This window comes from Temnothorax curvispinosus, unplaced genomic scaffold (genome assembly GCF_003070985.1).
Source record: "Temnothorax curvispinosus isolate PA1 unplaced genomic scaffold, ASM307098v1 QBEX01000093.1, whole genome shotgun sequence".
NCBI classification, from domain to species: Eukaryota; Metazoa; Arthropoda; class Insecta; order Hymenoptera; family Formicidae; genus Temnothorax; species Temnothorax curvispinosus.
The window spans coordinates 7,579-18,869 of NW_020209873.1; the positions used below are offsets into that span (position 1 = coordinate 7,579).

Genomic DNA, 11,291 nt, shown 5'->3' on the forward strand with positions numbered 1-11,291 from the left:
TCATCACTATGAGTCGCCTGAAATGATGAAAAAACGTGTCCTTAACAATTTTTCTGTACTTATTGAAGTGTCAGAAGTTATTCTTGGGGTCTTTCTGAATCGTTTAGTACTAGGCTGATATTTTTAGAACCGATAGTACTGTATGTAGGTACTAAAGATTGAGAAGGGTCCGAAGCCGGTATGCGGCGCGCGGTGCGCAGTCGTGCAAGGCAGTTTACAGAGTGTACAGAGTCAGTTTACGGAGTCATTTTACAGTTTACACAGTCATTTTACTGGGCTACGAATTGAAGTGACCGTGAGTTGACATTATAATATGTGAAACCAGCAACTTATCCTACATAAAAAAATAAATTGTTATCGAAAAACAATACACATCGTGGCAATTAAACTCATCCTCAAAAAATTAATAAAATTTTTGAACCGGTTTTAACTAAATCGATAAATCGGTAAATTAATTTAAAAGCATTCCCCGAAAATTCCACCCTTTTTTCATATACAATTCTTTAAGATTCGGTCAATTATTTCCCGAAAAATTAGAAAAATTTTGGATACCGGTTTCCAAAAAGATCGGTAACGAAAAACTATACACTCTATAACACTCCCCGGAAAATTCTACCCCAATTTTATATACTTTTGGTAAAAATTCGGTCGAATAGTTTAAGAGTGTATAAAGAACAGGCATACAGACATTCTATTATATATATATAGATATAGAATATATAGATTATATACACATACATTATATCGGATAATAAACATGCAGATTTGTGGTTGTCAATGACAAAAATAGATTCAAGAATAAACGTATAACCTAATAGCCCACACAGCACAGGAAGAATCTGAAAACGATCTGAGATTATCGCAAAAGTATATTGCTACAATCGCATTACGTACTGCGATTGACGATGTACTTTCTACGAACATTCGAATGTCCGGGGTAACTTCGTCCATAGAATTTCGCCGCGAATGTCTATAGCTTGAGGGCAGTTTCAGGAAATGATGAAAACGGAAAGGTTTCAGTCGAACCTTGAGAAAAGTACGAGTTCTTCGTTCTCATGCTCGAATACATTTAAGATAATGTGCAGTTTAATTCTATGATCTACGCTGCTGAAATTAGTCTTTTCCCTTATTCTTATTCAAAGTTCATTAAAAATAAAATATTAAATAAATGATTTTTATCAAAATATTCAGCGTCGCGTCGCTAAATCATCAATTACATATGTGGCAATAAAATTAAAATTTAAATTAAATATATTAGCTAATTAAATTTTTATTAAGCCAAATTAAATACAAATATTTTGATGATAAAATAATACTACAAGAAGTACGTATATATACTTTGTATACTACGAAACATATGTACGATTAAGAATATACGTGTATACATATGTTCGAGATAAGGGCGGCAGTGTGATCTACTGATAGAGCGCCAGACTCGTAATCTGAGAAACCAGATTCGCATTCGAGTCCACTAGAGCCATAAAGCATGGAATGTTTTTTCGATAGCTGCGCCCCTCCGTGCAAGATAGGCTCTTGTGCGGAGAAAACTGGGCTCCGTCTTTCGAAAAGAAACATTAAGCCGTTGGTCCAAAGGATTAAAGTGAGAGGAGAAGGATAGTATTGGTAGTAGATTGCGAACCCTGCGGGGATATACAATAAATTACGAATTTTTTTACATATGTTCGAGATTTTTAATCAAAATGTATATCGGTATTTCTTCTTATATTCTTAATTAAGTTCTATATATAGAACAAATATAAGCCATATATTAATGCAGTTATTCAGCATTAGTTTAAATCAAATAAAATTTAAATGGAGATTTTATTATGGTCCATATAAAGTTCACATTTAACTTTTTTTCGCGGGACATATCTTACACCCTCAGATTCGTATACGGGCCGATCGTTCATGTGCTTTTCAAACGAACGAACGTCTACAATTAACGATTTTTAGACTGATAGCCGACTATGTATAATTTCCTATCCGTCCATATCCACATACCCTTTTGAGAAACGGAATATCGATGACACTGATTTAATTTTGTAATTTAAAACAAGTAAAATTTATTTGTCAGATGCTCCATTAATATTGAAGATAAAATAATGAAATAGATTTTTTTCTCTTGATTCATTTTTCCAATAATTCAATATTTTTTATCTGCATTATTATTATTAATTATTATCCATTATTTGTAATGGAGATTTTAATCCAATTTTCTTTTGCAGATCACCTATTAGGAAAGTTTGATCGGATAGAAAGGCTTTCGCCGATAGATGCACAAATGCAAGACATGGACTTGATGGATGGTGGGCGACCTGTGCAAGTGGTACTTGCCCATTCAGATCATACCTTCGAATTAGATGAAGCTGCATTGTCAGAAATTCTCCTACATGACGACGTGAAAGATAGAAATATAGTTGTGGTATCTGTTGCGGGTGCCTTCAGAAAAGGCAAAAGTTTCCTTCTTGACTTTTTTCTTCGTTATATGAACAACAAAGTAAGTGTTATTCACAGATTTGATAACTAGTGTTTTGTTACTTTAATCATCAATATCTAAATAAAAAAATAAAAAAAGAATACATAGATAATCAGATATTTATCAAGTTCGTATTATTTCATACGCACGATCATCATTGATCGACACAATTCAATTATTGAATGACTACCAATAATTTATCACATTAATCACAGTACACGTTACAAAACGATACTGATTCCTGGTTGGGTGCCGAGGACGAGCCACTTAGTGGTTTTTCATGGAGGGGAGGTTCCGAGAGGGATACCACGGGAATATTGATGTGGTCGAAGGTTTATCCTGCTACTTTGGCGAACGGTGAAAAAATCGCTGTGATTCTTATGGACACTCAAGGCACTTTCGACAGTCAGTCGACAGTACGGGACTGCGCGACCGTGTTCGCGTTGAGTACGATGCTGTCCTCCGTGCAAATATACAATCTGTCGCAAAATATTCAGGAGGATGATCTTCAGCACCTACAATTGTTCACCGAGTACGGTAGACTGGCGCTGGAAAGCTCCGAGAGCACGCCCTTCCAAAGATTGCAATTTTTAGTCAGAGACTGGGTTTATCCGTACGAGGCCGATTACGGTGCAAACGGCGGAAAGAAATTGCTCGACAACAGACTGGAGATTTCCGACAGGCAGCATCCGGAATTACAGAGCTTGCGAAAGCACATTAAGTCCTGCTTTTCGGACATATCGTGTTTCCTCATGCCGCATCCCGGTCTCGAGATCGCGACGAATCCGAGATTCGACGGTAGATTATCCGAGATAAAGGCAGAGTTCAAAAAACAGTTGAAAGTGCTCATACCGATGATACTGGCGCCGGAAAATCTGGTGACCAAGAAGATCAACGGCCAAGTCGTGAAAGCGAAAGATCTGTTGGAATATTTTAAGAGTTACATCAATCTATACAAGGGAGATGAACTTCCCGAACCGAAAAGCGTGTTTGTGGTATGTATAATTTTAGCGGTTTTTATAATTCGCGGTTTTTATTTCCAAGTCGATCATTCAACTGGAACAACCACTCATCTAAACCGCAGTAATCCGTGTTTTGCATATACAGGCCACAGCAGAAGTTAACAATTTAACCGCTGTAGCAGAGGCTAATGATTTATACGTTCAGATGATGGACGAGGTGTTCGAAGAGAGATCGTTTTTAACGACCGCTCACTTAGAATTCGTACATCAACACTGTATGGACACAGCTCTTCGTCAATTCCAAAATAAACGAAAAATGGGCGGAGAAGAATTTAGTCAAATATATATGGAAAAATTGATTAAAGTAACTATGCACATTAAATTAACTGCTAGTTTTTTTTTCTAAGTATTTGCAACTTGATTTATTTATTTCTTTCTCATATAGAATATCCATTTCATCATAAATAATTTTTCTTTTACAATATAGGACATGGATGATACTTTTTTGAAAATTAAGGCACACAATGAGCGCAGAAAAATACCAGGGCGAAGACTGCGAAAACTGTTTTTAGCCATTCCTCTCGTTTCAGGTGTATGTACATTTTTTTGCGCACCAGCGTATGGTATATACATAGCTGCATGGTATGCATACATATATTTAGGTTTGGAGGTCGTTTTTAAGGACGTGATGAATTAACATTAATACTTGTATGTTACCCAGTGAGAAATAAGTGGTCAAAAAATAATATCGAAAATATGTCCTCAAAATTCAACATCGATTCGAGATTCAGACGGTCCCAGTTTCGAAAAATTTTCGATATCGAAATCAGCTCGGTTTCGAGAAATTTTCGATATAGAAATTAAAAAATATTTCTTTGCTACTTGGGATATTTAACCAATGTATTTTTAATATTTCCAAAAATATTACAATATTTGTTATAGAGATATATCTAACATGAATCAAAATGTTTATAATAAATATTTACATAATATTGCCAAAAGATATAAAAAAACATCTCAGTTTATATACAAGAAATATTTTTCAATACATTTCTAAAATATATTTTATATATTGTTAGTATTTTTGTATTATTCCAAAATCTGTATGAAAAATCTTTATAAAATATTTACTACATATATTTGGAAAATAAATATTAATAAATATTTTGTGCTGTCTGGGATAACACCAAATCAACATCCAATGATGAGGCTTAATCTCCTACCTACATTAGTCATTGAGGCTTAATCCCTCAGCTACACTTATCATTGAGGATAAACTCCCAATATACACTCATCATTAAAGGTTAAACCCACAACTTTACTTAAACCTTAATGGTCAATATTTAATCTACACCTAAATTTAAGTTAAGTGTTGACACTTAACTTTGATAACAAACACTAAACTTACGCCCCTAAATTTGTGTGTTAACACTTGGGTGTTAACCATCAAAGTTGAGTGTATTTTTTCATAAGAGATTGACAATGTCTAGTGGAAACGAACTAAACGATAAATGGCATTAAGATTACATACAGATTTAGAACAATTACATATGTAACTCTGAGTAAATATAAGAATTGTAAGATATTTTTAGAGAAACATCTATCTAAAGTTATCGATGTAAAAACTGAATACACCCACAATACGATACTTTCAGATGTAAAATTCAAATTGAATATGAAACAAGACCAAACTCTCCTGCACTATATTCTAACTAACACCTGCGCAAACTGCTGAGGCGGTTTATATTCTTTCCTATTGTCTAACAACAACAAGGTATACTGGCTAAACAATGATATTTTTTTACATGAATGTAGAATGTATATATAAAAGTCCAATTTTTTCAGATAATATGTTCTACAGTGGTTTCCTTGCCAAGACATTTCATCTGTCAAATTTGGATAATCTGCTACGATAAAAATTTAAACACTATTTGTATGCATTTTGCATTAATATTTATTTACATAAAAACAATGACAATCGATTGATTATTAATGATATTAGTGATAAAACTAATAAAAATTTGCAAAGAAATAGAACGTTAATGAAAGAGAAATAAAATATCTTTACACATAAAGTGACAATATTTTCTTAGAAATTACTTCAGTTAAACTAAAATAAAATATATATTTAACCCTTAGCTGGCACTGTGGGGTATTAAATGCCCCACCCTAGTTCACCTCTAATTTAAGCCCCCCTAAAGTACGAAAATGGTACTAAAAAATGGAAGAGTTAAAATATAAAAGTCATGAATTTTTGAGTGAAAACAGTCATTTTTTCGTTTTTTTATACGTTCTCCAATTCTTTTCATACTTAATATTACATTTTATCAAAACACATTTGTTAAAACAACATTCGAAGACTATCTTGGAATTTTTTTACGTAAAAAAAATCAATAGCTCCCTAGCAGCAAGCATATTTTAGTGGTAGGGTCTGAAACGGCCCGAGTGTGCCAGTTATGTGATTCTGGTGAAGTGTGCCAGCTAAGGGTTAATTTTTATTGACATGTTTTTTTAGTACCAAAAAAAGTTGTTATGTCCGCACATTTACAAAGTGTATGGGAAGGTCCGGAGATAGAGCTGTATAATATATAATACATTCCTTCAAAGTACCGGTACCATATCTTATGCGGTGGTTATTGCTGTGGGCTCACTAGAAAAAAGACGTCCTAATGATAGGACTGAAATATTTGCCTAAAGCAAGTTTATTGACATGTATGAATATGTTTCGTTTCTCCACGATAGAAACCATGTTGAATATTTTAGTTTATATGCATAGTAATCGTACACATACGTATTTCTGCATTTTTATTGCATTATTTTCTGAAATTGTATTATAGATAAAAAATCCCGCAAATATCGACTTGATAGACTGCTTATTACTTATCTTGATATCTAAATTGGATATTAATAATGCGTCTTATCAATGTTTCCGATGTTTCCAGGATTTTTTATCTGTAATACAATTTCAGAAAATAATGCAGTATGAATGCAGGAATGTGTGCACGATTATTATGCATATAATCTAAAATATTGTCAATTGGTAACATTATTGGTAGTAAATAGCAGACGTAAAGATCATGAGCACCTCGCTGAAGACCGCTGAAGTGATATGAAGTGCTTATTTTATGCAAATATCTTTTTATTTGGAAGTGGCACGCAAGAATTCTCAGCGTGTCATTTCTCGCTTCTGACGTCACAATTAATCTTACGTGATAATGGAAACAGCCTAATAAGAGCCTTAATATAGTTTGCCTTAATATTTCGCTAAACAACTATTTCAAGCAAAAAAATGACTATCTGCCAAATCAATTACAAAAAAGAAGATAAAATAACTGTTTGAAAATTAATTATAAATAAATGTGGATATTTCGTTTTTATTAAGGTGATGCTGGAGCCGTCTGTATAACCGACAAAATTACCATTTTCTATGTTATCGACTATATCTGTCCTTGTATAGACAAAGATATAGGACAAGGATAGCACGCTACATTGCACGCACACATACGCACGATGCACATCGACATTATACTTTTATATTACGCTTCTAAATCTTGATTTGGCGGGTTTATCGGTGTTTTTCTTGTTGTGCAATTCGGGGGAACTTGTTTTCCCGTTCGTGTACCAATGGTATATATCTCTTATATGAAATACATCTTGTGACGAGCTGACAGCTCGCCGCAACTCCAGACGCCATATTGGGATAAAAGTAGGATAAGGAAATCTGTACTTCCGTAATTTTTTCTCGTTTTCTATATAAAATCGGAGTTCCCCCGAATCATTAATGTATGTATTGCAATTCTGGAGAAGGATTTTTAATTCTGTCAAATTAATACGACGCTACGTGCTGACAAAAAATGCCGGTAAAACAGACGGCTCCAGCATCCCCTTTAAGCATTAACTTCTTTTACAATCTAGTTCGCTAGATAATTTTTAAAAAGTAAATTGATATATATATATATATATATATATATATATATATATATATATATATATGTATATATATATGTATAATATATATATCCCAAAAGAATTAACAAAACTATTCAAATTTCTCTCATTCCATGAAGGAATTAAATCAATTTTATAACTACTTATGTAGAATCAACAAAAATATATAAATTTATTTTTCTCTGCCGATTGCGCTATAAATGACCGGCTACTTAAATAAGATATTAATACATAAATAAAATATTAATCTGTAGAATGTACATTTCTCTTTCGAAAACTTCTCTAAAAACATTAAAGAAAAAATATAATTAAATCTAACTATTTAAAGAATAATGTGTATAGAATTATGTTAAAGGCTGCAGGACATTAAACGAAGCAATTTATCTTTTTCGGAAATTAATATTATTTTCGAAATAAGTTTTTGTAACTAGGTGCCTTTAAAACTGTAAGAATATATAGGATATATTCTGCGTGACACATGATATAGCTAATAGACTTAGCGTATTTGCGGTTCTCATTTGGATTTTTCGAAGTTTATGAAATTAATAAAAAGACAAGATTGTTGTCTTAAAGAAATAAATATGAAACATCCTTAGATCACCTATGCCTTTGTTTGTGTTGATACTTGAAAGAAGTATTAATAGGAAAGGTGAACGGTTTATAAGAAATTATTTAAAGACGAATATTATTAAGTTTGATAGCAAACAGAGTAACCAATAATAAAAAGATAACGCTTATCCGGCATTTTCAATTTTTTCAATTATTGGTCACATTTAATCCTGTAAAAACATGTATTGCTAATAACCATTTTTCCAGCGTAATTTACGGAAAAATGATAATTAAAGAATAATAATTATGAAAAAATTGCTTGAACATGTATTCAAGATTAACACTAATCCCTCCAACGTATTTTCTGGCACATCAGTCCTCCAGCCATGCACTTTCGAGTCCCACGCGTTTTTCAAAATGTTAAAGCTTTGAAAAATTCCCCCAAAATTATTATAATATCTTTGTATCTTCGACTAAAAATTAATGTAAAGAACATTTAGAAATCATTTATTTAAATATTTTTTTACAACAATTATATGTTGACAAACACACGTTTTACGACTCGTTTTATTTAAAAAATAACTTTTATTTAAAATTATAACTCACGAACAAATTGACGAAGCTTAATGATCAAACACGCAAATTAAAGCTAAAAGTAGTGCGAATGAGAAAAAAATATGAGATAATTATTAATTAAATAGAAATACTTAATTTCGTCGCCGCAAATTTGGTAATTTTTAAATGGTACAGAAGGACTTTAAAGACTTAAAGAATGCTAGAAAAAAAATTTCTGAATAAAAAAAGACAAATTTGAAGTGTGACAGATATTTTTTATGTAAAAAAACTAAATTTTTTTATAATCGTAGCTCCTTCCCACCTCTTCCACTTGCCTCTCGAGCCATAATAGTTCTTTGTGGAATGTCAAACTTTTTTTTAACGACAAAAATATTTTAAATACGCTTAAATTATACACAAAAATACATTTTTATCGAAAAAAAATTCTCACTTACCTTTCACACAACACTGACGTAATCCTCCAACCATGTACTTTCGTGTCCCACTGAGATTTTGATTGTTCACCGTTTCGAGAATAAAAAAATAAATGAGCTGCGGCTCTGAAGTTTCCGCCTGAGGTTTCCTACCATATTATAACAACTTTTTTTTAGGAGTGGGGGGTTATCTGACGATCATTTGTTTTTCGCAACAAACGACTGTTGGAAACTCGTGGGACACGAAAGGGCGGGTTGGAGGGATGAGGGATATATGATAACAATATCGTATTTTCAGAAATAATTCAGATATAATAAAAATTGAGATCAAATATGAAACAAGTCCAAAATCTTCTGCACTGTATTTGGCTAATACGTAATCAAACATCCAATGATACACATCCCCTCTTAATAACTAACAGCGAGGTGAATTATAAAAGAATAATTTAGTTCTCCTGTATTAACGTGTATTGTACTCACAAATCAATATTTTCAGCTCACATTTGCTAGAGCTATATATTTCTCTGTCAATTAAGATACACCATCAAATAGAATCACTTTCGATTCGGAGGTAAGAATTTAAACACAGTATGCATTTCGTATTTATTTGTAAGCACAGTAATGTCTGATTGATTGACATTGATATTATTAATAAAAGTAATAAGACGTCAAAGTGAAAAGTATAACATATGTTAGAGAGATAAATGTGAGCATATAAAATTGCAATTATAATTTCATACTTTTTATATTTACTGGTTTAACTATTTACAGAATGGTTTTCCTGTTCAATTTTTATTGATGTTTACTTACATTTTTTATAGATTTCTATCCCAAAAAGGTCTACTTAGACGTTTTAATGTCTGGGTTTAAGACAAAACATAATGATAATAATGCTTACACATTTGCTCAAGAAACAAAGATAGCATTGTCAGCAGTACACATTATAGTCGGTTTATTCCCTTTGGACCAACGGCTTAACGTCTCTTTCCGAAAGACGGAGCCCAGTTTTCTCCGCATAAGGGTCTCAAATCTTGCACGGAGAGGTGCAGCTTTCGGAAAAACATTCCATGGCTCTAGTGGACTCGAACCTGGTTCCTTAGATTACGAGTCTGGCGCTCTACCACTAGACCACACTGCCGCCCCTAATATGTCATTACTTATATATCTTCTAAATAGAACTTAATAATTACTCATATGTAATTCTGTTCCTTTAACTATTCTGCATAGAGATATTAAAATAAATTAAATTTATTAGTGTAACAGTAGTACCTTTACCTATAATATTAAAGCTAAATAGCGCGCGTCTGTGTGTCTAGTTAAGACAAAAATTAATTTACGGAATATTTTGATAAATACTTTGAAAATTTTAAAATATATAAATTTTAATAAATAAATGTATTGTAAAATTTTCAGTTTTGAATTTTGATATTATTAAATTATTTATTATTATTTTAGTTATTTCTTTATTGCGACATGTTAGAAGATTTATATAATTTTATTTAAAAAGCATCTAATAAAAGACGCATACTTTATTGAATTTATTTCCGTTTGCAAATTTATCTTCGCAAACAATACAACTTTTTAAATATATTTCCTAATACATATTTGAGCTATTAAAAATTATTTTATATTGCTCTACCTACTAAATTGGTATGTGTACCTATATATATACATACACACACAACATAGTACTATATGCGAGTAGCGATATGTCATCATTAAATTTTTCTGTTGCGTACAATACCTATAATTCTTGTAATCTATATATACACATATAAAAACAAATGTCTTGACTGACTGATTGACTTATCAACGCTCAGCCCAAACCCCTAAATCTAGAAACTCATGAAATTGGGGGCGCATATTCCTTCCTTTCGTAAGCATCCACTAAGGAGGGAGTTTTAGAAATTCAATCCTTATAAGGGGGTGAAACGAGGTAATTAATATGTTTTCACGGATTTCTCAATATCTCTTAGGCTCGATAAGATATCGACTTGGTTTTTTTATTTAAAGTAGTTACATACCGTAGCGAAACACGGGTATCAAGCTATATCAATAAATATATTTGTGCATCCAGCTTAATTAAAGCGGGGAGCATAATGCGTAAGCATAAGAAAATTGATTGGTCTATTTTCTTATGCACATGTGTATGGACCAATCAATTTTCTTATGATTACGCATTATATGCGTTGTGCAGAAGTGTGTGCTCCCCGCTTATAAAGGTCAATCCAGACAAACTTGCATAGCGCATAAACATAAGCATAAGAGATTTGATTGGTCCATATGCATGTGCATAAGAAAGTAGACCAATCCGTTTCTTCATGCATATGGTTATGCACCTATGCAAGTTTGTCTGGATAGACCTTA

The 11,291-nt window shown here is 32.3% G+C and overlaps 1 protein-coding gene across 1 annotated transcript; it reads left to right on the forward strand.

The window, feature by feature from the left end:
- The first annotated feature begins 207 nt into the window (after positions 1-207).
- LOC112456740 (atlastin-like) lies at positions 208-4,135 on the forward strand. Its single transcript, XM_025019506.1, has 5 exons — positions 208-295; positions 2,226-2,497; positions 2,692-3,471; positions 3,584-3,802; positions 3,926-4,135. The coding sequence occupies exons 2-5, from the start codon at positions 2,282-2,284 to the stop codon at positions 4,133-4,135; spliced, it is 1,425 nt and encodes a 474-aa protein (XP_024875274.1). The 5' UTR covers positions 208-295; positions 2,226-2,281.
- The last annotated feature ends 7,156 nt before the right edge of the window (positions 4,136-11,291 follow it).